At 39.2% G+C, this 26,830-nt stretch overlaps 1 protein-coding gene across 1 annotated transcript in view; it reads left to right on the top strand.

Annotated features, from left to right (window-relative positions):
* LOC120801644 (receptor tyrosine-protein kinase erbB-4-like) overlaps positions 1 to 26,830 on the top strand; it is a 302,300-nt gene that overhangs the window by 223,913 nt on the left and 51,557 nt on the right. Inside the window, 6 exon segments of the mRNA XM_040148804.1 lie at positions 460 to 659; positions 5,416 to 5,548; positions 10,224 to 10,317; positions 16,311 to 16,465; positions 20,193 to 20,237; positions 25,120 to 25,252. Coding sequence (XP_040004738.1) covers positions 460 to 659; positions 5,416 to 5,548; positions 10,224 to 10,317; positions 16,311 to 16,465; positions 20,193 to 20,237; positions 25,120 to 25,252 — 760 coding nt within the window.

Here is a 26,830-nt window from a genome sequence, read left to right as displayed (position 1 = left end):
CTATTCTGCATTTCTTGTATTACATTCTGTGGAAATGTTAAGTACTAATCAAGACTCAAACCATTAACACAATGTCTCTTTTACCTCAATAACATGGTTTTAGTTTTTGGTATGTTGAAGAATAATGTTTTTCAGGGAGTATTAGGTTTCCTTTAAAAAGGTAGCTTGCATATAAACATTATTTGTACGAGATAAGTTCAGTATGTGAGTCATACAGCCTTCAGAAATACACCACTTGACAATATGACAGACAGAAGATAGGATTTTTTTTTACCAAATAACTGAGTCAGACATCATCAGCTGTGAGATAATTCCATCTTCTGCCTCTCTCCCCTTTTCCTCTTTCTTCTTTTCCTCTTCCTGTTCCACCTCATCACCTCTCCTCCTGCTTCTCCTATCTTCCTTCCCTTCCTGTTTGACCCTCTCTTCCTCTCACCTGCACCCATTTTTCCCTCTCAGCGGGATCTCCCTGCTGGTGTTAAAGCAGCAGGGCATCTCATCACTGCAGCTTCAGTCTCTACGAGAGATCAGCGCTGGCAATGTCCACATCGCAGAGAACAGCCAGCTTTGCTACTACAGCACCGTCAACTGGACAAGACTGTTCCGCGCTGCAAACCAGAAGGTTCTGGTCCGCAACAACCGAAGCCCGCAGGAGTGCTGTAAGTTTATACCAAAATCAACACAAACATCAAAAACTAAAATTAGCGTATTTCATGTCTTCCTGTGCCAAAACAGAAATGGAGGTCCATCAAAAATTGTTTTGCCTTGCTCCGCTGTGGCATGGGGGGGTTGGAGACAAACACAATTTAATTGCAACCATTTAAATGCCAAGCAAATCATTTGGAGTCGCCCAAACCATCAAATGACAGTTTCCATAACTTATTTCGACTTACAGCGAAGCCTTAATAATTAATGCCAATAAGCTACATATCATTACATGTTTGACCAAAGCTGTGACAGTAAAACATGTATAGGTAACAAATTCATTCATCACAAGTCATAACTGTAATCATCCATTTAATGTGTTACCACTTTTAGAACCACTAAATAGAGTCTCATACAATCATCAGGTACTGTAAGTGGCATTTATCCCACGGTCGAAAGGTTCAAGAAATCCTTAAGCCATGAGCTGATAAAAAGTCTTTGGACTGCAATTGTTGGTCTGTTACAGAAATAAAAACATATTACCACTTTCTAAAGTTCTGATTTTGGATATCCTCTGACAAAATGGTACACTTTTCAGTCACTGAATATTGGAGTGTGCTGAATGTTTGTTAATTATTTAATTGTACTCCTCACTGTTATTCACTTCAAATACTGTACTTTTGTAATCTAGTCTCCCATTGAACATCGGTTGTGCAGCTCAACGCACTATCAAGAGATTCTCTTTCTTGTTTCCTGCTTTGACAAACTTGTTCGCATTTATATATGGGTTACAGCCTGAAAGATTATGGAGAAATATGTTTGAGATTTACTCTGGAACAGAAGGCTCAGACACTAATGGTCTGAAAGAATTTGGGATCGCTGACCTGACACAAAATCAACTTTAGACAAAAGTCTAGTCTTTCAGATCGACGCTTAGGCTTCAAAACCGAAGTCAAGGCGATTATTTTGAGGTAAAGGAACATCTGCAGTCTCTGTTAAGGGACTTTGATATACAGTTTTCTGGGTGAGAAAATACACTTTTTTTAAGACTTCACTGTGCTCCTTCAATAGGCATTTTTTAAACACTGAAAATACAATAGCAGAAGCACACTTTACTTCTTATTATGCTCTGTCTGTCATGTGAGTGGAAGCTATTATCTCACAAATTTCTAACGACAACTAAAAAAACAATCGCCTAATTAGACTAATTAACCAACAGAACCATTCAGTGAATGCAAGGTTTGACCAAGTTAAAATAGGCAAATAACTAATTTGATGAGATAAAAATTAGTTTCCAAAAATGGAAGAGCTTTTATTATATCACTGGCACAAGTGTTAAAACATTATTCATTTATGTATAATGTTCATTAATGAGCCAGTATTTGCATTATTGAGTTGGCCCCTTTTCACTGTTCATGTGTGCCTTTCCCCTGGGCAGTTCCTTCGTGTTGAGCATACACACACACGCGCTCACACACACACATACACTCTCTGTGTCTCTCGCTCTCGCTCTTTCTCTGTCTGTCTCTCTCTCTCTCTCTCTCTCTCTCATGCACTTCAGTGACTTTGAAGACTTTGGGTGAGACTCAAGAGTCACACACCAATCTCCTTGACATGGCTCTGCATGTGTGCATCAGCGCACCGTGTGTGTGCGTGTGTGTGTGTGTGTGTGTGTGTATGTCTGTGTGTGTCTATACTTGACGGAGTCTGGCAGGGACTGCAGAAGGGCAGGTCTCGCAGCCATACAGGACAGCAAACACAGAGGACAAGGAGTCTGCATGTGCCCATTTATTCACAGTTGTAGTAGTAACAGTAATGAAGAAAAATCATTAGGTAGTTGGAGAAACCTGAAACCAAGGCAACCAGTTTTAACACTTGCACTTTGTATAAGATGAAATACGAGTAGCTAGCAGAAGACATAGCTAAGGTTATAATGATTTTTTATGCTATCAGAAGCAAATACTGTACATTTTTTTGTGTCAAATTATAATTAAAAGACATTAGAAAAAACTTTTCACTACATTTGGTCTGTTCACATCATTATCCATCCCATTTTTTTTTCCTGTTAAAGGGATTTTTGGGGAGTTTTTCCTTACCCAAGTGTCTAAGGACGGAAGGTGTCCTATGTTTTACAGATGTAAAGCCCCTTGAGGCACATTTATGGATAAATACTATAAACACTCATCCAAGAGGCTTCATCAGTTTTGCTGATGGGTCGAAAGTGAAAACATTTTTCACTTCAAATCTAAAACATCAGTCCAACCAATAATTTTATTTTGGCTGGTTTCTTTCAATATTTAAAAATTAAAAGTTAGTCATGCATGTCAAACAAGTCAAGTTTCTGCTCGCACAAATTTTAGATTCTATAAAATAGAACAAAACTGGCCAAAAAAACTGGTAAAAAAACTCTCCATTTCGCATAAAACTGCTCAATTTCAGCATTATTAACTCTCTTTTTTGACTGAAAAATGCTTCTGAGAAAAAAGGACAGATCTGCTCACTTTGATGCAATGAATAAAGGATAAAGTCCAAGGTTTCAGTAACCAGAACTGTATCAGGGCAAATCTTTGACAAAACAGTCCTTAAACTTATTGTTGAGTGATGGCTCATTAGCAATTAAAATGTCGGTGTTTTATAATGATGTTTTTAGAGTGCAGAACTTGTGGTAATATATGAGTGAGAAACTTATTTTATTTTCTTCACACAATTCTTCAAAAGGTCAAAGCTTGGGATAGTAAGTGCACTGGTAATAGACCCCTGAATACACCCAGCTTTCTCAGTAATGCCCTAAAGGCCATGCACAGCACACGCACGGTAAACCCACGCAGATGATTTTAATTATTTTTGGCTTAGAGCTCTTCTCAGGACTGGGTGGGTTTGTGAAGACTTTTCTTAACTGACATTTTCCTGACTCTCCTGTCAGCTTTTCAGGGGAGCATGAATTTCACCTTTATCGTTGATATTAGTATACGGAATCCGGTTGACCTCACATACTGTAATTCCTGCATAGCTCCACACACCTTTAATATCAGCAGATGTCTAATGAGCCAGAATGAATGAAAACACCTGTGTTTGTTTTGCAGGGCCTTTGAGTTAATGGACCCTAATCCTAGGTAGCCTATTTCTGAGTCTGCCATAGCAGGCATTAGAGAGTATTTCCTCCTTCCTTCCTTCCATCTCTTCTTCCTTCCTTCATTCCTTCCTTCCTTCCTTCCTCCCTCCCTTCCTTATCTTCAAGTTACAAGCCTTTATCATAGTCATCCTGTCTCACATGGGATTCAAAAGGCATCTGTCGACTGAAGCCCCATGGACCTTTGTTTTCCAGCCGCATCAGAAACGTCTGAAGTTGGTATCTTTTTGATCTTGCTGTTCAGTTAAAAAGCCAACCAACCTCTCCTCCTCCCTTGTTTATTTCCTTTTTTCAGCGCTCATCCATCCTTTTTCTCCTTAATTTTCCCTCCGCCTGGTCAGTTTAACCTACGGCATTGGAAGCACAAAAGATGTGGTTTTGTCTCATTTGAAAGGCAAAGCTTCCCCCTCTGCCTGCAAAAGAAACACTTGATTTCTATTTTCTCCATATATCTGCATCCTTCTGTCTGAAATTTTAAGCAGAAGAGAAGAGAACAGTAGAGAAGAGAAAAGAAGTGAAGAGAAAAGAAGAGAACTCGGCCAGCATACAGTCTTAGTTTTAAAATCCACCGACAAGGTGGGAAATCACGTGAGACGCAGATGGGATGATAAAAGTTCCAAGTGTATCTGCAGTGCTGTCACCATGTTACTTCAGCTCTCTCATTTTGTCGCTGTAATGCTCTCAGATGTACCAGCCTTTGTAGAGCCGAGTGCTGAAGGGGGACAAAAGAGCAAAAGAGAGAGAAGAGATACGGACACAAGAAGAGAACTGAACAGAGCAGATGGAATGGCCTGAGTCAGTTGGTACTATAGAGGAAACCGAGGCGGATGAAAGGTGGTGAATCAAAGGTGGCTTTTTGTGTGGCTTTACATGACTATACAAACAGCCAACAATACTTTGTATGTGCCTGTGTATGGATTTGTGTGTTGAACACAGATACCTGATATTGTTGTACTGAAGCCGATAGAAAATCATTATTAATAATCAGTTTCAATATATTTGAGAATGTTAACAACAAGAAATATGAGAAAAAAGTGGAAAGGTTGTATTTCAGATGAAACCCTACAAGGAACAGGAAGTTTCAGTGTTGATTTTTCACCCTCCCTTTCTACTAAACAACCCTGCGCGGCATCTGAGTTGCTTTCTGGGTCCCACCAGTGCTTCGTCACCGTTTGCTCAGCATTCGTATAATGAAGCAGTGCAGCATAAGCTCCCTCCTTTGCTAGCTCCGCAGTGAACCACAGACTATTCATATAAATACAGGACATACAGTCTTACCTTAGCTTTCAGTTCATCCAGGAGGGTATCTATTCTTTGATTGTTCAGTTTGACAGTTTCTTGTTCACTGAGTAGGAATGTCACAATCCTTCAGCATGTCTGCGAGCTCTACCCCTATTCCTTTGCCTTGCTGCAATTACTCCTGTTTAGCAAAGTCATCTCACAAAAACAAGTTTTTTACAGGCCAGCCCAAATTAACAGCTGCTCTGTGGAAGCAGAGAAACTTAATGCAAAAATGAACCCCGACAAATTGCAAATTGCCATCTAGCCCTGGTTCTTTTCTAAAGTCAAAGCTGCATTCTACATGAATGTAGTACTTTGCTCTTATACTCTCTGTCTTTGTGTATGTTTGTATTGAGCAGCCAGGGAGCACATGGTGTGTGACCCACTGTGTTCAGACGCAGGATGTTGGGGTCCTGGCCCGGACCAGTGCCTCTCCTGCAGATACTTCAGCCGTGGACGAACCTGTGTGGATACCTGCAACCTTTATGAAGGGTGAGTTACGCATGTGCATGTACACCTACACTCAGCAACATCAGCGCGGCAGTTTTTCTACCCAAGGGAATGAGCGAATGATTGAAAACGTGGGGACATGAGAAACTGATTGAAAAATAGAAATCTGTTGTACAAGGATATTCCCTCTGCAAGGCACATTCCATAATGAATGAAAATAGTAATGACGTTAGATTTCTTTCAAGTTTACAAAGCCCCGTTTAATACATGTAACATGCAGTTCCTTGAGAAGGGTTCCAGATTTCATTCAAGTGTTTCCTACCCAGCAGCCAGTACAGTAAAAGGAAAATATAGCACTTGTGTCAATGCCAAGAAGCACTTTGAATTATCCAAAAACACACATTAAAACAGTATGTGAATCACAAAACTGTACACTGTAAATTTAAATTTAGAGTATGTACGTGTGTCTGTGTGTGTGTGAGTACTTGTACTTCTATCTTTCTGAGGACCACTTGTGAGTTTTAGACTGTGGAAGTGAGGACATTGTGGGAAAGTGGTCCTTACAAATTTAAAGGGCTGTTTGAGGGTTAAGACTTGGTTTTAGGGTTCAGGTTACAAATTAGGTTCAGATTACAGTTAGGGTAAGGGGCAGGGAATGCATTATGTCAATGTGTGATTGTTTTACCTCACTGGACTCTTAAAAGCACAAAGAGAAACGTCTTGAGGTCAGTTTCAGGTTCAACTTTAGAAACCTACCTCTACTGTGGTGGATAGTAACCACAGTGAGCACTATCAAATTACATTACAGTGCACACCACTTTTACACATCCTTAATTTTCCTTTTTTTTCCTGTTATTAACAAATCACATATGTTCATTGCTGACCACTTCATTAGAAAATTAAATATTTCTATACTTAATATTGTGTCTTTTCATTTAATGTTTTCACAGAGAGCAGGTTTATGGCCTTCTGATTTTAAAAGATGAACACATTTATGTATTCCCCCTGAAAATTTGATTTCTAAAGGTGGTAAATCGTATTGAGTTAGTTTTCAACAATATTATATGTTTCAACCCATCAAAAAAATTGTAATTCAGTTTTTGCCCACCTTTTCAGTTTAAAGACATTAAATCCTGATAAATTACTATAAAAAGTATATATGAAAAATATAAAAGCATATGGACTAAATGAAAAATATACAAAATTATGAACACTGTATATAGGTTGTGCCAGAGGCTCCACAGTATTAGGGCCTTGATGGAGACTGCTTGGTCTTTATTGGTCTTTGTTTTACGATATCCAACCATTAGGAAAGTGAAGTCCTCAGAGTTTGGTTTGTAATTTCGCTAGTATAACTTTGCTTTTCAAATACTACCCCTCATCATTCTTTCATACTATAATGTGCAGGTTACCAGTGTGGAAAAGATCAAACTGATTTCTATATCAAGTACTTGATAGAAACCCTGCAGAAACATTCTGCAAATACCTGCTATACTAGTTTCAGGAGAGTGAAGCAGCAGGAAAATGTGTTCCACTGGTCAAATCAAGGAAAAGAAAAAATTAAACACAAATCAACTGATATGGACCTGGAATTTCAAATAACCCTCTGTTGTTGGAAGACCTTCTGCACAACCTGCTCATCAAAAATTAAATTTCAGTTCAAGAACAGCCCAAGGCTCTTGGTTACAGTTTTCAAATTCACCAGTATTTTCTCTGTTTACTATGAATGACATTAGCGATATGGGGTCCCTTGACTTTGATGTTCTCCATCTCACAGTGGAAGGTGATGAGACTCGCTCCCCCAGTGAGTTTTATTAATAGCATTTTAGATATTGTGTCTCGCAGAACTTCTGGAAAGATGCTTTTAAGTTCAGAGCTCCAACTTGATCAGAAAGAGGTTTGGGGGCCGCACTGGAGAGGAATGAGGAGGACCAGGAGGTGCTGTTAGGGCAGGGGGGCTAGGCGTGTCACTGCGTGTCACAGTCACTGCTTGCGCACGGGGCCACGCCCTGCCTACCTGTCCATCTTTCCACCTGCACGTCAGCACTACTAGTGTCACAAGCACAACTAAACAGGGCTTCACTGAATGCAACTCCCAACTCTTCATCCTCATAGCATAGTCACATCGTGTGTTACATGAGTCATACTTTAAGTACTTCATAGTTCCTTATTTTTTGTGATTATTTTGTTTCTGCCCATTATTTATCAGTACAATCAAATCTTCTAGATTGCCTGAAGTTCAGGTTTTTGCTGTAGCACCTTCATTCCAATGTGGAATGCTTTAGCAGAAGAAGTAGATAGGAGGATAGCATAAAAGTGTACAGAGCTCAATTCATATCAGGTGTGCGTGCATGTCGAGCCATAGGGATGCCTATTCATTCAAAATTTAAATGATCTCTATGTTTAAAATGTAACAAAAGTGTCAACGTATCTCTGTAGAAAAACAATTTTTTTAGAATCAAAAAATGGTGAAATTCAGTTTGTGAGGGTTAGCCTCAGCAGCTAATGGAAAAAAAAGGATTTCTCTACACGACATTATTGTATTGTGCATTTACTTTTCTTTCATCCCTGACCTGGGTGTATTAACAGCTCCACATTGGTCAGACAGAAGCAAAACGACGAGGTGCTTGAATTGCCTGATATCTCAAATAATTTATGAATGTTTGTTGGAAATGTTAACAAAGTCAAAACAATTTGCACATTCATTGTTCAAAATACCAAACAGGCAGTTTTGTTTATTTGTGTTAATATACAGGTTTGGTAGTACAGATTATGTTTAAAAGCAACTTGAAATTAATGTTTATTTTACATCAAATCCATATTAAGATTTATTACTCGCTGCAAATGTGTTGCTGCATCTTTCTCCCACAACGGACAGAAAACACAGGGAAGCAGAACACAGCAGAACATCACGCAATAGCCTATGAGTCTTAAGCATGAATGATATCTTCCAGCCACACTGCAGCCTTTACTATTTCAACTAGCACACACCCAGACAAAAGCTTACCTCCCTTGCCTCCCCGAAGGTTTTCCGAAGGCCAGATGAAGCATAATTAATACTAATTTGATTTAGATCCCACTGGGCCAATTCCTTTTTTTACCACTGCCAAGATGGAACATTCTGTTTTCTTTCACTGACCAAAGAGAAGTACCCAAAAGTCATTCTCCTTGTCCTGTAGTGACAAAGGCAAAGTGCCAACTCAGTTGCATTGTAGTCAAATTTAATGAATTTTGGAGGCCACTCTGTTGTTCTACTATTATAAGGGGATTTTAGAAATTGAATAGCAAGGCACTTAATTTAATTGATTCTTGAAAATGCTGCACCCCTCACAGGTATTGCACCTTTCAACTGTGTCGACCCCTTGAGTGATGCTGAGCGATCCGTGTTATAGTTAGCTAATTAGCTACAATGCTTGTGGGTGTAAGAGGAGTGTGTGTGCATGCATATATGTGTGTGTGCGTGTGTGTGTGTGTGCGTGTGTGCGTGTGTGTGTGTGTGTGTGTGTGTGTGTGCCAAATGCTATGACTACTTATTGACCTTTGTTTCCAAAGAAAGCATTGTAAGAAACAAGGCTCATACTAGCACACTGATACAGACAGATCTATCCACAACAATTCTTCTGTGTCCGTCCCTCCGTCTGTCTTCTTTGCTCTGCGAATGGCAACTCTGAATTGATTCACATTACTGATTGAAAAAGATAATTCCCTAACTTGTGCTCAGCAGTAAGAAAGCTCTTAAAGAGAACATTCTGGAACAGAAAATGTGAGATTGACATTGAGATTGGATTTATATAGCAGCCACTGGATAATTTTCTTTCTTTTGCACAAGTTTTCTAATAGGTGATTTCCACTGAATTTGAAGAATTATAATTAATGTAAATGTAATTCTGCCGATTTTAAAATCCATAACAAAAAACATGAAGCCGTAATGTACTTCAGTCAAAATGGAGTCTAAGTTGTAGTAAATTGAGTGTTCTTATGTTAGTGCTGCCTTATGCTCTTTCTCTTGTCAGTCACCTGAAACATTCAATAATTTTTCTATGTTGGCATTTTTAGCAGGGAGATTAGCTGATATTAATATGTGTTAGACATTTGAATTTTTTTTTGTTTTGGTGAAACGATGTAAACAATTAAAAATTAGTAAATGCTAGAAAGTGTCATTACTTATCTCATTAAATACTACAGACATGTAATGTCTAAATGATTTCTTTTAGTATTTGGCAGAAGTTTATGTGGTAAAGAGGTGTCACTCATCATCTGTGGGTCCACAGAGCAACTGGTTTTACACTGCTCTCAGATTTCCAGCCACTGACTAAACATGACACCAGAATAATGGGAAAGAAAAAATAATTTGAGACAGTCTTTGCTTTTAATAGCCACAGTCATTTGGTTGAAAAGTCATTGGAATAGACATGGAATAGAGGTGTCTGAAGTCTTGTTGCTCAGCGTTTTCGCTCCCTTCATATCTACAACTCTAGCAAAAAGGCACATCTTATTAAAAGGGCTAAAACTAAATGAGTAACACAAGCTTTATTGTCTCTATTCTAAAAAAAAAGTAACATCCATATTGGCTGAGGGCACAAAGCCATTTCATTGTTCTATTTGTTCTATTTCACGAATAATGTCTTGCTCCCCCTCCTGTCGCTCACCCCTGTTTCCCTTTCTGTCCCCACCCATCTTGATCCTTCCCTCCCTCCCTTACTTCCACCTCTCTCAGGGATATCCGAGAGTATGCCAACGGGTCAGTGTGTGTGGAGTGTGATGCCCAGTGCGAGCGAGCTGACGATGACTCTTTGACCTGCCACGGTCCGGTAAGTTTGCTCCGTTGGAAAACAATGGTGAGGCAGACTCAAGCATTAGTTTCACTCTTCTTAATATAGATAGCAAAGAGGCCTGTTGTTTGAACAGCTTGCTTACATTTCCTTTAATCTAGCTTTTAAAGAGGAATAGCATTCAACATAAAAGGCAATATACGTGGTGGCATTATTCCAAAGATGAACAGCATTTCTGTTTTTCTTAAAGTTAGAAGCAACAGAGCCGGGACTAATCTGAGTTATATTGTAAATAGCAAGTCAGTTTAAAAAGAATGACTTTCTGAATCAAGATTTATGTTTTTAAAGGATAGTTTCCCCCCCCCACAAAGAAAAGTATTTAAGGCCAGAGCATTGCTTCACTTACCACAAACCAAGTGACTTGGAGCTGTGGTCATCTTGACCACAGGGAATATTCATTGTATTGGTAATCAAATAGCTTTGCTATTGATTATGTCTCATGTTCTGACTCAAAAGCAAAACTGACTGTTATACCTCAGATCAGTACGATCTGCAAAGTGTATGTACTCAGTGAATGTGTGTATGTGTGTATATTATTGGGGTTTTATTCTATGTGAACCATAAACCACTCATTCAAGGACAGCAATTCTTTTTTTTTTTTTTTTGCCCATCCTTTAGCTATACAGCCTATGCTTTTGAGGGAAGTGGGGAGGGGTTGGGTGGAGACAGGGAGCCAATCCCAGCTGACTTCGAAGTGTAATTGTTCTTTTTCTTTTTCTTTTTCCTCAAAGGGCATTTGTGCTCCCAGCAAACTTATGCATTTCACAAGCTCTTACAGAAGCAAAGCAGCTTGTTGAACGATTGTTTGGTAGCAGCTGTACATTAGAAAAAATGCCAGAGTGAAAAAAATCCCTGACCTTCATATCTGTCTGCCTCTTGTGAACACTACACCCACAGGCACATGAGGCCCCTGATCCTGCACTTTCTCTTAAAATCTTTTCTTGCTGTTTGATAGAAAGGGATAGTTTGCGACAGATGCAAGCCTGAGGGGCCATGTGCTGTCTTTTGTGTCCCATCACACTCTGTCAAATAGTTTGGCCAATATTGTTTAGAAGGGTAGAACTTTTCTTTTTTTCTAAAACTACTGTAATGTTTGTGTGAGTGTGCAAGCACAGGAAGCAAAGGCCAAAGTTATCTATGTCAAATGTATGGTGGTTGGCTGGAGTAGAATGTGTTTGTTGTTGTTGGAAGAGATTTGTTGGTTCGATTGTCTTTGCTGTTCGCTTGATACCTCACTGCCCTGCACTTGACTTTCTTCGACAAGTGATGGGAAGGTGGGTGCTATATAGAGAAAACAAAAACACATACAGAGACCAGTAGCTTACCTGCAGCAGTCTGAGAAACAAGTAATTCAAAACTTTGAGCAGGCACATCGAAGTACTTTGGAATGATTTTTGTCAGCTGTGTAAATACTTTTAACTAGTTAACCAGAACACATGCAAAATCATTAGAGGATATTTTCAATTTTTTTTTTTTTGTACTTATTTATCTATTTGGCCATATAGAGGATTCTTAATTACTTGAAAAGTCCTGAGGCTTATATAAAAGTTTATATATTTATACATGACTTTTCCGCAACTACTTCAGTATGTCCTCATTTTCAACCCGTCTCCTAGAAATTATGATGATTTACAACTAAACTGCAACAACAAATATATTTTGAAGGAAGTGTAATTGCGACCGCATTATTTTTTCTATTAACATAATGAGGATATGTTGTTAATTTACATACAGTATTTGGCAAGTTGCAAATACATTGATACTGAGTGCATCATTAAAATGTTCACAGAAAACGTATTTGTTTTCCACCACAATATCCGATCTTGCAGTAGAATAATTACTACAAACTTTTTTATGTTTATGTATAGGCAATCACAGCACTTGGTTAAGGTTGGGGAAAGATTGTGGTTTGTTTTGATACAAAAAAAAGTTGATGGTGACTTCAGACACAAGATGTTTATTTACATTTAACCAAAACCATGATCTTTCCCTAACCTTAACCGTAGTACTTTAGCTGCCTAAACCTAACAAAAGACTGGACTCTGCGAAGCCTGATCTCTGGTGTGACAGTTGTGCGCTTTGTATGCCCACCATCCAACCCAGCCACCTCCTGGTGAATCCACTGTTAATAAATCGTCATCATTCATTCAAAACAAACGTAGCCTCTGAACATAATCTAGCCAGCAATTAAGTTTCCTACAAAACGTCTTTGCTGTTGCAATTTAGTTGCATAGAAACAGAATTTCTAGGAGACAGGGTTGTTACGTTGGCATCCTGTAATTCCCATATACAAGCACTGTACATTTTCATGCTGTACTTATGTGTGCCTGTGTTTGTCTATTTGTGTGTGTGTGTGTGTGTGTGTGTGTGTGTGTGTGTGTGTGTGTGTGTGTGTGTGTGTGTGTGTGTGTGTGTGTGTGTGTGTGTGTGTGTATGACTTGTCAAACTGTGTGTAATGGAAATGTCCCAGGGTAACCTGTTGGACTTCGTATAAATGTCACATGTGCAGCACAAATGGATTACAGCAATCATGTTATAGCCACAGTGCCCATAGAAATTACATTACAGCTTACACACAGTGATTTGATAGGCCTAATGCCTTCTGTGGATAGAGATTGGAGATATGATGATAGCAATGAATACAGGCTATGTCATGGCCAGAATAGGTTATGATGGTAGATCTAGAGTAGTTGCTGTTGTTGATCAGGACACAAGCACGCTTGAGCTTCGGTGCTTTTCATCTTGAACAAGCCCTATTATTGTGTCTTTATGGAAAGACTGGAGTATGTTTACATCTCCAAACACTTAAGCCTTGTTCAGTTCAGCTCAACTCAAATCTTCTACTGAAAACTGTACCTCACTGTAAATTTCTGCAAAAGACAATTGACACGGATCACCACAAAATGTGAAGTAAAGTTACAAATGCAGAAGATTGTGACATCAGTCACATGCAACATGCGTTCACCACAGGTGATTCTGTTGTCTATAATCTCCTACGAATGCCCAGTACACACTAGAACTCACTGCTTCAAAATTAGCATTCATGCTCATACCTCATTATATTTGTTGTGATTACGACTGGATATAAAATCCCTCCTCTGCAATGGTGGTCCTGTACTAAGTATTTGAAAATTATTTTTGAATTGTTTAGTAACTTGTAAGTCTATGTTTGATAAATATTATTGTATGATTATGAAATATAAAGAATATAAGATAATTCAGACAATATTGTACAGAAAAACCTCCTTGGGTGAGGAAAGATGGAGCTCTCATCCCTCCTCTTCTAATCTCTTCTAATTCCTCCTGCTCTGTCCTATAGTTCCCCTCTGTTCTCCATTATCCTTCTGATGAGTCAGAAGAAAAGTTACAAAGCCGTTGTAAAGTAAAATTCTACAGTGACCTCATGAACCGTATAGCTGTATGTTTGAGATTGACACTCGTGTTGCTTTCTATCAAGTTCAAGTCCTACGGTCCTCCTCTCTCTCTGGTAAAATGCTGCTGCCATCTAAGAGCATCAGGGACACTTCACACATTCTGAAAGGTATATTATAGCTCATATAAGGTACATACATGCATACAGTCACACACATGTACATTTATGACAGTGTAATGTGTATGAGATTTAATTTTCTGAAGTGCAAAAGTACAACATACAACATCTAGATAAATTACATTTGAATCTGCTAGAGTGGCTTTCTATTCCTTTATGACCACTGAATTAAAATGACCACTGTCATATTCATAGAAGCTACTCATCCATCTTTTCCTTTCCGCCCTGTTGCGTCCGTACACCTTTCATCTCCACCTCATCAGTAATGCTTGAAATAATGCTAGTGATATTCTAGGACTTCAACAGATATAGGGTATGAGGAGTTGGTCTTTGCACTATGGTAATATATATTTCAAATCCTTCCTGATTTTCCTGATTACGCCTTGAAAAGTCTTTATGTGGCTGCCTGTTAAAAGTCTTGGCTATAAGCGCTGACACCATAAAGAGAAAAGGGTTCCTGCAGTAGTCGTGTGGTTTGTGCATAGAAGGAAAGGAAAAGGCAGAAGTTATACCTACATACACATACACACATATCCAACAGCATCACACACAAACCTCAGCATTAAGCGCACAACCAGACCAATTTAAATTTACAGCAGGGTACTTCGGTCGCAACACGGTGCATCCCTGTCATTTTTCGGATGCTCCAGTACCCTGCTGGTCAAAACACTGTTTGTTTGCTCTGTCACATAATTTAGCCTGCTGATGTGAAGGGATTATTGGACACACACACATATGCACACACATATACACACACACTAATAGCCATGGGTGGGAAGACACTCATAAAAGTGCCCGGCTCAACACTAAAGCCAGTGAGAGCAGCGAGACTTTCAATTTGCATAATTATGCCGGAGTGAGTGCATGTTCACACGCGTGCGCGCACACACACACACACACACACACACACACACACACACACAGAAGTTAAAAGAACACACACAGAGCCATTAGTAGATACACACTCATACACGTACACACAAACAGACACACATACATGCAAGCCCATGCACAGACATCACCTCAGGTTATGTATGACCAAGGACTCATACACACTCCTCCTCATGTCAAAGCATTTATCTGCCGTCAAGGTCTGTCTTGCCTGTATTTGTCAAGTATACAGAATGTGTCAATATATACAGTGACACAGTATACATATCTGATAATGTTAATGTGTGCATTTGTGTGCAATTCAGACATCCTTGTAAGTGTATATATGTGAGTGAAACGCATGGTTGTTGAATTGATTTTCCATTCACTGTATTTCTGTACAGTATGCGTGTGTTTGTGTTGTTTGTCAATGAGATGTTCTTTAGGCCTGTTGATGATACGAAGCCTGTCTGGGAGCGCTGAGCTCTTCGCCTCTCCTCTTCTCCTCCCCTATCCTTCCTCGCCTATATTAGCTCCATAAATCCCGTTCTAGGCGGATTGTTATGGTCATTGTGTGTGCTGTGAGCGATGGTTATTATCTGCCTGCTCCGCTCACACCGCTTTATGTGTCTCGTCTGCTCTCTCCCTCCCATCCCTCTCCCTCTTTTTCTCTCTTTTTCTCTTTCTTATTCACACTATATCTCGCTCACTCTTACTGACTCTTTCTTCTGCTCTGTTATGCTGCATCCATGTCCACTCTCTCTCTTTCACTTTCCCTTATTACTCGACAGTAACTGTTTTTTTCACTCTTCTTGTCTCTCTTCTCATTGCTTTCCCCTTCTGTCTTTTGCTCTCTTTCACTTTCACTGCTACACAGATGCAAGTACAACAATTTCATTTATACAGCTGCTAAGACAGCTGCACTAGGCAAGTCAGTCACGTAGAAATATACCCATCAATCAGTCTACTTTACAAACTGAGGCAACAGCAGATATCTCATCCCATAAATTTGCAACACTGCTTTTTTTCTCATTTTTGCCTGACTTCATGATGTCAGGCATAGCTACAGTAAATCCTCTCTACATACAGGAAGTTTGGGTTCAAAATTTGCGAGTAAAAACTGTCACCTAAGCATCTCTGACTGAAAGTCTTCCAGAGAAAGCCAGACTCACCAGTGATAGCTGAACATGTTGTTAAAAGACATGTTTTTTTTATCTCCACACCCACCAGTCATGAAGTAGTCAGAGTTGCTGGGAAATTCTAAGAGTTGTCATGAATGACACTTGCCACTAACTGCAAAACTGCCTAGGAAAAACTTTTGACGTTTTTCAATCCAGTAGAGCAGGCTTAGTCAGAAATCACTCATGCTCCAAGTAATCATCTTCATAAAAGTAAAAAAATAGTAATAGCTGTCAGTGCAGTGCCTTGCCAAATGGCTGCTTAACACCTTGCTGATGTTTATAAATAAACTTCACATATGCAATTTATTCAGAATTACTGTATGTTTTCAAAATGACAATATGCATCTTTTTATTCCCCTCACACCCCATAGGGCCCAGAGCATTGTGTGAAATGCCTTCATTTCAAGGATGGTCCAAATTGTGTGGAAAAGTGTCCCGATGGCCTTCAAGGTGCCAACAGCTTCATCTTCAAATATGCTGAAGCCAACAATGAATGCCATCCCTGCCATATCAACTGCACCCAGGGGTAAGTGTAGTCAGGACAAAGACTGGTCACAGGTCAGGGGTTCAGTGCACATTACTCCACAAAGTATGATATTTTCCGCAATCTTTCAAAATCAAAAGTCAATTCCTGCAATTTGTAAAATACAAAAGAAACCAAACCACTGTGATGTCCAATGTTGTCACCATTTTCCTAGATAAAACCAAAAAACATGGAGCATTTTACCTTTTTTTTTTATCTAAGATTGTGTGAGAGGATGACTAATGGCTAATTATGAAGAAAAATCAATTGCGAGATTTGCTGAAACATTTAAAATTAATTATTACTAATTATTGAATTTATTTTTAATGGGTAATTTGAGTGTTACAGCTTAAGATAAAATAAGACCAGGAAAGATAATAGATAATGTCATTACTGACGTCTCTGTTACCTCACAGAACTGATGATGAGAGAGTTGTGCTGTGTGTGTGTGTGTGTGTGTGTGTGTGTGTGTGTGTGTGTGTGTGTGTGTGTGTGTGTGTGTGTGTGTGTGTGTGTGTGTGTGTGTGTGTGTGTGCTATTAATTCCAACATAAGATGAGCTCATTCTCAACAGCAACCGAAACTTTATTCTACCGTTGCACCTAAATCTGGCAAGACTAGCAAGCATCTCCTCACTTAAAAAAAAAAGTACTTGATTGTCACAAAAACATTGATACAGGACTACACATTAAAAACATGCATTAACTAGGTTCATTACTTAACCCAAAACCTTAACCCTAACTCCAATCCTGCTTTGAACCTTCCTCCTAACTAAGATTCCTGACCCAAACCTTAAGAGCCTGGTCACACCAGCCTTTAAATCAGCAAGATTCAGCCCAGAATTAATTAATTGCACTGGCGTGGCTGCAGCTAGTGGATTTGCTCACAGATATATTCACACCATTGAAAAATTGCAAACCGTCCTCATACTGTTCACTTGTCAAACTAAGAGCCACAGAGTCCTAATTTATTAGCTCTATTGCATCATCTAATGTAATAAAACTCTGCTAGAGTCCAGGCTGCTCTTAAAACAGGTGTGGTTTACAATCAGTCTTGAGGTAGGAGTTAATGGTACAAGTAAGTCTATTGAATAAACTGTGTTAACTTATTGCGGAACTTATATCTAAGTGCAGTTAGCAAGCCAGCCTGTTTGGTTGGCTACTGTGGGTTGCTAGTGCTACCATGTCACTGGTGAGCTCACCAGCCTGAGTAGCTCACCGAGTAGCCCTGAAAGTAGTCACCACATCACCAAGCCTCCAGCATCACCTGTTTCACAAGGACACTTGAATGAATTTCCCTGTGGCACTTTCTGGGGTGACTGAGTACTAACAGAATATTCTTGCTCAAATTTCTCATTCTCTCACTGTAAGTGCATTTGGCTTTCATAAACAGTGCATAAATAGTGACTGAACGGCGCATACTCACGCAAAGTCCTTTTTACTATCCATGTCCTGCAAACATAAAAGGATGGTCCGACATCTTGCCGGATACGATAGATAAATAAAGAGGTGAGGCAGAAAATGAGAGAGAAGAGAAAAAGATTGAAGGTGAGAGGAGTTGGGGAATTACCTGGCCACTCTCCATTGCTCACTAGTCACTGATCATTCAATGTAATTTTGATCAAAGGTTGGTAAGACAACATTTTGTATTTAATTCCACAGGGAGTTTATGTCACCTCCTTATATGTTAATTATCCTCTTCTGAGTGACAGCTTCCAGCTTGCTTGAGCAGTGTAGTCGTAAATGGAAAACACCGGGCTGCCACTTTGCCACAGGTACAGGTCCACCTCTCAAAAACACCAGCTGAGGGAGAGGGAAAGGGGAGAGACATAGACAGAGTCTGGAAGAAACTAATATTCTTTACTTGTAAACATTCAAAAGACCCAACAAAATTTGGAGCTAATCTTAAATCGGTCAGTGGTTGCATATGATGCCAGTAGTGCACACTGCACATGGGGGATTCGAAACATCAGCACAGGTGGACTGTGGTGGCACTTCCAGCAGAAATCTTTGCTTTTCATCAGAAGACAGTGCAGCTTTGTAAACTGTCACTCTGAAACAGAACTGAGTTCTAGAAAGTTTGAGCTGAAGAAGAGCTAACAAGGCTTTAGTTCAGAACTCACTTCTTGTTTCAAGTTTGCCCACAGGCATCAGGAAAACACATTGGTTTGTTGATCCTGTTGTTTGGTGCTAGAAATGCCCATGGCTTTAAAGCAACAGCCTACCTTGGGCTTTTAAAGTTTAAAGCTAGAGTTGAACACAAAAGCCTCTATGCCCTACTGCCTTTACGTGTGTTTGACACTCAGCGGACAAAATGACTCTGAAGAAAGCAGAATTTAAAGTTGAATCAAGTTTAATTAGATTTATTTGAAATGAACTGAAAAGCAATATATAGAAAGAGATTGAGGAAAGGAGACAGAAAGAAAGAAAATAGTGAAATTTCAGTTCTTTGCACCTCCTCAAAGTTTATGAGTTATAAAAAAAGATGAGGAGATATTGTGATATGGCACTTTTTAGTCTCCCTAGGGCATGTACATGCTTACCCCTACACACTTACACATACACACTCAAACATTGCATGTTATGACAGAGAGCAATAAAAAGTGTAGTGGACAGATAACAGAAATCAATAGACTGTGGCTAATGTTAGCTTGGAGAGTCAGGGATATGAGCAACGCACCAAACTCTACAGTTGAATGAAATAAGTTACTTCGACAAGTCAATAAATTGACAGATACAAGGCACTGCAGTTCCACATAGGTAGAATTTAATCAATTTCATTGTTGAGTGAGCGCCTTTGTTCAAAGTAAGTTCTGACAGTGTTACTGTAAGGTACAGTCAACTATAGGACCCTCCAGCTTCGGCCAGATCAAAACACAGCCTGTTCACTGTTACTGAAAAAGAAAAAAGAAAAATTTACGAACAAATTCCAAACTATCTTTAAAAACTACTTCTTTATAAATGCCAACTTCAAAATGGCTCATTTATAGTATTTTTCTGTTAGTGCATAATAAATGATAAGTGAATGATTATGTTATATAATGTGTGAAGGCTGCCAAAGATGTCTTCTGTAATACAGAGGGGCTTCCTGAAAAATGGAATTTTAGTCAGCATTTGTGACCTGTCAGACTCTGTATTCCACTTTTATTCTTAAATGACTATTTTATTATATTAAATTATACTACTAAGGTTGCATCATCGAACCAGCAAAGTAGCAAAAAGCACAGTAGAAAATTATTTATAGCAAGTTTTTGTTATGTTAACAGTGTAGAAAACTATTGCAGTCTCTTTCATTTGATTTGAAGGACTGGGATGTTTACAGATAATAAACCAGAAATTGAATTTACAACCCAGAATAATATAATATTGCAAATATAACCTAGAGAATATGTGTAGGTGTAGCGTAGAGAACAGCCTATTTATGTAATGCACTGCTGAACACCCCTTCCATATCCATATCCCATCTTTTGTAACTGGGTTGACAAGAGGATACAGTACTCATTAGATTTTGTGTAAACAAGTCTAGCACGGATAACCTGTGCTGGACTTGTGATACAGACAGTGATAGAACCACAGGATTAACACAGGTCCTTCAAGGGTTTTGACTCTGCCTATTAGTTATTGCTTTGCTGAATTTACTTCAGGGTCTCATCATTTTCAGATGTGTGTCAAACTAAAAATCTCTGAGTGTTTGTGGTTTAACTCTGTGCTTGTCCTGTATTGTTTACCTAGGTGCATTGGACCAAGACTGCAAGACTGTATTGGCTGGATGGACAGGTACAAAATTCTTCATTCAATTTCCACACACACACACACACAAACACACACACACACACACACACACACACACACACACACACACACACACACACACAAACACACACACGGCTAAATCTCTGATTAATGGCTAGCTCTAAGGCCCAAAATCCCCGTGAGTGTGCTGAAAGCGTCTCTGTGCATGTGTGAGCGCGTGTGTGTGTTTGTGTGTGTCTGTGTCTGTGTGTCTGTGTGTCTGTGTGTGTGCACAAGCAATTTGCCTGGTTCTTGATAAATTGATAGCGCTTTAGCTTTTGTTCTAAGGCTGTGGGGCAGAAAAGGGAATAAAATTCTGCTAATAGTTTACTGCAAATGGATTCAAGGTTTCATAAGAGAAACAGTTTGGCATCAGTTGGCACTGAGAATTGTTGGGTGGTGTTTGGGGGAGGATTAAAAAAAAAAAAAAAAAAGGCTGATAAGCAGAGTGAGCAGTCAACACTACAGAACTTAGTGGTGGGTCTGGACAACATTGAACCCAAAAAATGAACAGAGCTTTTCAAACAAGAACGGGAAGGTGCACAGGTGAAAGACAATGTGTGACTTTCAACTAAGACCATCAGACTGGAAAAATGGAAATATTGTTAGACTATGTTGCAGCGTAGCAGGTAGCCATGGTGGCTGCTTATTAAAAAGCAGCCACACAGTTAGTTAAGCATAAATATTTACTAAGTACTTACTGATCAATATTCGGTATCCTGAATCTTTTATTGAGAGAAATAGATGCTGAGAGATACCTATAATTTGGAGAAAAAAAATCCCTGCCTTCTCGAGAAATGCTTAAAATCTACTCTTTGTCTTTAGGACACTGCCAACAGGATGAAGGGGAACTGCAACAGACAGGGAAATGTAGTTATCAGCTGTCCTGGTGAGCAGAGCAGGCCTTATCAGATATCTGATAGCTGTGGCTAGGATACAGCAGTAGACGCCAAGCTAACCCCAGGCTTGGCTGCCTGCTCAAAGATGTCACACATCTTATAAATCTGTTACCTGTTGGATGTATTGACTTCTGAGCACAGAAGAAAGTGGCTTATCAGAAACAGGTGATTACACTAGGCCTTCAAAGGCCACCGTTCCACCTGGCGTTAACATGCATCTTGTGTAGAGATTGTGTGCATATCTGATTAAGATGGATTAATCACTTTCTGTCACTTACTCATACAATATTTAGTCTGATAAAACAAGTAATACCTCATCCAACATGTTCCTATTTGGCAGTATCTTTTCATTTAATTCAGAATTATTAGAGCTGTCTGTTGTCTGATATCTCTGTGTTCCATGATTGGCTCAGTGATTAAATAATAATTTTTTTAATTCTGATGTTTTGCAGTGGTTATGAAACATTGCACATTGCACGATGCATCAAATGCATTGCTGAGCGTGTGGCTTTCTGGGTGTTCTTTAGAACTGTACGTCTTGAGTAAATTTATAGTACAGCCAAGTTTCATGCGATCACTCAGGGGATCTGTTAATGTCAATTGGAATGACCATGTAAGTGAAGCATGCGGATTGAATTAGATATTCTACAGTGGAACTTGATGCTGCAATTACAGTTGGTCATATGTCAAATCGTCTATGGCCTTTCTTGCTGACTTACTGTATATGTGGCTATTTGCAGCTACAGGCCTTTTGTGGTCTTTTTCTCAAGTTATTGTTGAACAGTATGAGATATGGACATACACATATACAGTACAAATACAATCATTATTGTACTGGTTTCAGACAAATAAGCTTAATTAATGTGGTCTTAAATCTAACGCTACTTGGGTTACTTACTGATTTGATATACTGTAGCAGGGAAACTACAAGAGCTACTTTGACCTTGTGAATCAGGATTTTTTTTTATGTGTGTTGCGTGATTTGTTAGAATTACCATCCCAGGATTTATGCAGAAATTGAGACATAATTCAATCCTGAGATATAAGCTCAACAACCATACACACATACTTTTACCAACCTACAAAAGGCTGTCTTACACTGCATAAATTCTCACTAAATTTTAGCAAGGTCTGGCTTTTTTAGCCCAATATCCAATTTTTAGAATATGAGCTCATATTCTTTTTTGTTTGTTTTTGTTTTGTTTTGTTTTTAGAAATAACATGATCAAATATTTTAGGTAAGGTTTCCTTAAATTTGTTTATTAATTAATATTTCAAGACTTTGTGAAATACGCTCACTCACCATCTTGCTAAGAATTAAATGAGAAGATTGATGTAATTCTTGTATCTGCTGGTTAAATATGAAGCTACAAACAGAAAACAGTTAGCTTAGCTTAGCGAAAGGCTGGAAACAGGGGGAAACATCTAGTCTGGCTCTGTCCAACATTTTTTTTTTTTAAATTCCTACCACCACCTTGACAGCTCACTAATTACCACATGATATCTCGTTTGTTTAATCCATATAAAACCCAAAGTGTAAAAAAAAACGATTTGTGGTTTATCTTTTTTACCAGATGCAGTGACTTCCTGGCAGGGGTGGAGAGAGCACTGGTCAAGTAGTAGTAAAATTTGTGTAGAAATATACTCAGATAAAAGTACTAAATAAGTTAAAATGTACTCTAAGTAAACCTTACTGTGTTACATTTTTCAGAGGGGGAAGGGGAGGAGTAAAAAATGTTATATGGTGATCATAATATATGGTAACATTATTAAATTAAAGAACATCTTTAGGCTTACAGGCATATGTGCATTATTACTATTTCAATGCATATGTGCTGTTCCCAGGTGAGAACGGCATAGCAACCAATATATATAAATGGGGTGGACAAAATAATAGAAACACCTTGAATACGGGAATATGGGTGCCCATAGCCTTTATGTAGCAATATTAAGCTACATAAATCAAATAGCTGCCACATCCTATAGAATTAACAGCAGGACAAAGCAATGGAAAAGGCGGCGATGTATAAACAACGTGAACTCCACAGCAGCTGCAGATGACAATAACAGACAAAATGCTACGTTGCTAGGCAACACAGTGGTTGTTGATGCTCTCCTCTGTACAGGGAGTTACAGCAGTCATTTGGTAGACACACCTGTCTGGAACGTCACTCTGTGACTCTTGTGCACCGCAAAGTCCTCCACCATCTGCTCGAAACCCCATTTCTCTGCTCGTTCGTTCTCAGTGCCAAATATAACAAGTACACTCAGCCCTCTCACGGCTGCCCCAAGATTTCAAATACTGAGCTGAATGAGCTTTGTCACAACAGGAATGATCACAAACAGCAGAAAGCTGGTGCACACCTCACTGACGGCAGAAGCGAATGGAGAAGCCACAGCTGAAGGATCCACCATCAGTTTTTTAGCATTTAGCGTTTAGCCAGAGCCAGCACGCACTTGTTGGTTACGCAACATGGCAGGTGTGCTTGATTTGGGACACATTCTGTGGTCGCTGGATGGTGCAATAAACCAGTAATTAGTTACGGTAGATGCAACCTTTTTTTTTTATCTATGCAGAGGTAATGCTAACCAAAAAAGCACCCCCTCTCACGCCCTGACCCTGTAAACATTTAGAACATGTACAATATGTAGACTGTAAGGTGTGACCGGCTCCTCTGTGCATAGTCGGCTCCCCAGAGGCCAGAGACCAGGATGCTGCAGACTCACCAGCAGCCTCTTCTCACCTTCAGCATTTGACTCTTCTTATTTGTTGCATTGTCACACGGTTTATCATAACTTCATAACTTTGTTACAGTAACAACAGTAGATGTTACTCGTTACTTCCACCCTTGCTTCCTGGAGTCTCTTTTCATCACCGTGAAATGGTTGCTTTTACATTCCTGTGTGTACTCTATACAGATTTAACAATGAGATAATGTGTTAATTTGTACAATAAGCTTTAAAAGGGACTGTTAGGCTAGCGAGCTAAGCTAACCCTCTCCTGACTCTAGCTTTACTTGCAGTTGACAGATAGTGTATGAGAGTGGTATTGACCTTCTCAACTAACTATCCATCAAGCAAAGAAGCATGTTTCAAGCTATTTCTTCAAAGAATTGTGGCAGTGACATTTATTCAGCAGAACATTTTACAGTTGAAAAATGAACTTTTTTCCACTGCATGTTGTAACTCCCCAAACTAGTGATTTTCTCCCTTTATAGCCAAAGAGAGAGATGTAAGGGAAATACGGAGTCATTCACTTCCAATGAAGCCAGCTGACTGCGATAACAATTTATGGCGTGTATCATTTCAGTCTGTGATATACCGTCCTGAATAACAGCCTTTTTCCACTGATTTACAGCAGAGCCTGAGTATGTGTTGACCAAATTAGGTTCTTTCATTACAGGGAAAAAAAAAAGGGGGGGGGGCTCTTCCTGCTCATTTCAACAGCAGCTCTGAGGACAGTTTGGGGAGCATATCAAGAAAATTATGAAGAGTCTTGGTTTCAAATGACAGCGTCGGTGTGGTGCTGAGAATTCACTTTGATGGTTATTCCCATGTTTTTGATCTCAGCCTTGGTTTTAATGAGAGGGCATGGAGGGATATTTGTTACCAGATGAAGCTCAGTGCAAAAACAGATAAAACCTGAAGGTGAAGAGTTTTTTTTTAATGATTACCCACACAGGCATATACTGCAAAATCATGTTTTTTGTTTGTTTGTTTGTGTGTGTGTGTGTGTGTGTGTGTGTGTGTGTGCACTTGGTAGTGCAAGGATGATGCTGACTTCTTTCTTTTTGTTCTCATCCTCTCTACTCCTACTCAACCCATACAAACTATCCGCCCCGCCCCCCTTTCTGTCATCATCTCTGTCCTCCTGGTGATAATTTGTCATGCATTGCCTGCATCCTCTTCTGTCTTCATCATTCACACATTTTCCTCCCTCTTCTCCCCTTCTATTTTTTCGTCTTCAGAACCCCTCTGATTGCTGCAGGGGTGATCGGTGGCCTTTTTATGGTGGTGATCATGGTGCTGAGCGTAGCAGTGTCGGTGCGCCGGAAGAACATAAAGAAGAAGAGAGCTCTTCGTCGCTTCCTGGAGACAGAGGTGAGCAGGGAAGTAGATGAAAAACTGATCAAAAAAGGGAGAAATGGCTGCCTATAGCACTGAAAGGTGATGTTGGCACGAGACTGAGCATGACTGAGACACCGAGCACAGACTGTAGGTGACCTTACTTTAGTCTAAGTGAGTCCAAATTTAACCAACACTGCTAACAAATCTAGCTGCAATCCATACAGTATAAACCTTTTTGATAATTTTGCCATATTTTAGGATTTAGAGAACTGAAGGCATTGAAAGCATGGTGGAGAAACAGGAGGTGAAAATATGAAAAGAGAATTAGTGAAAAGGGTGCTCTACAAAATCAGAAAAGAATAGATTTTATTTATTGTTTTTAGAAGATTTTGAAGTAGATTTTTTTTAATAAAGTGGCAGAATTTTCGTATTATCAGATTTTGCACATAACTGATAGTCTCTGGGATCAGTATTCCAGTCATATTAAAAGAAAACCAGATCAAAACATAGGAAATGCCTGAGGACATGTGTCTGAATTTGTACGATTACAATGTTGTGTGCATACGTGTGTGTGTGTGCTCACAAGTCTGTATGTGTGTGTAGTGCAGCTATGCACGTGTGTGTCTGTGTATGTGTGTGTGCGCACAACATGGGGCACATACTGTACAAAATAGGAGAAAGTCTGGCTGAACAAGAGAGAAAAGAGAATGAAACTTCATGTTTCCAGATGGAGACTGAGGAGGTGGAGAAAGTGTCAGAAACTGAGGCTCAGGTGTTGACTTTGCCATGGTATATTGGAGAGGACACTTTTGTTAGGAAAAGGTAAGGGTCCATACTATTAGAAGAAAAGAAAGCACTCTTGCTTTGTGTTAAAACGAGAAGAGTACATCATCTAATGCACTTGTGTGTCCATAGTGCGAATAAGGTCTTGTTTCACTGCTTTCTCTCTCTTCAGAGCACACAAGTATGAGTGAAGTGTCTTTGCTGATAACTTCTATAATGAAAAAATAGCACTGATATGGCTCATTATTACACTTACATTTCTCTCACATATACTGCCGCTGTTGGTTTTCTACACAGTTTCAGACACAATGCTGGCTACACTAATGTTTAGTATGTTACAAATTCTTGCACCCCATAATATAGGTACTAAAGGATACAGATCTGAATGAAGGAAAAGCCTTCTGTCATTATGAATGCCATAATATAATGTGCTACAATGTGTAAGCACTGTTAAATGCCATCTAACTGCCAAACTGGTGTATTTTCATTCAAAAGTATGTGATAAATATGAATATAAGAAACTACTTTTTCACAGCACAGTCTGAGGAGGTAGGCTGAAGTGAACAGAGCCTCATTTTACGATAACACTTTAGCACCACTGTCTAAAAACACATCAATAAACAGCATCAAAGAGTTTGCTATCAGAGAGATTAATGAAGGAAACCATACAAAATTCAAACCAATCGTATTAAAGAAATGTCACTTCTAAAACACTGAGGACTCTGAATGTTCGTACACTTTAGACTTCAGCTCATTTATCATTATTGGTGAACCCTGTTCTATAACAAACAGTGCTTTGTTATATAATTCATTGCAGTGTCTGCGGGA

The sequence above is a fragment of the Xiphias gladius genome, chromosome 16 (assembly GCF_016859285.1).
Source record: "Xiphias gladius isolate SHS-SW01 ecotype Sanya breed wild chromosome 16, ASM1685928v1, whole genome shotgun sequence".
Taxonomy (NCBI): domain Eukaryota; kingdom Metazoa; phylum Chordata; class Actinopteri; order Istiophoriformes; family Xiphiidae; genus Xiphias; species Xiphias gladius.
The sequence above is the reverse complement of the archived record's forward strand: the minus strand, read 5'-3'. Positions and strand labels throughout refer to the sequence as shown.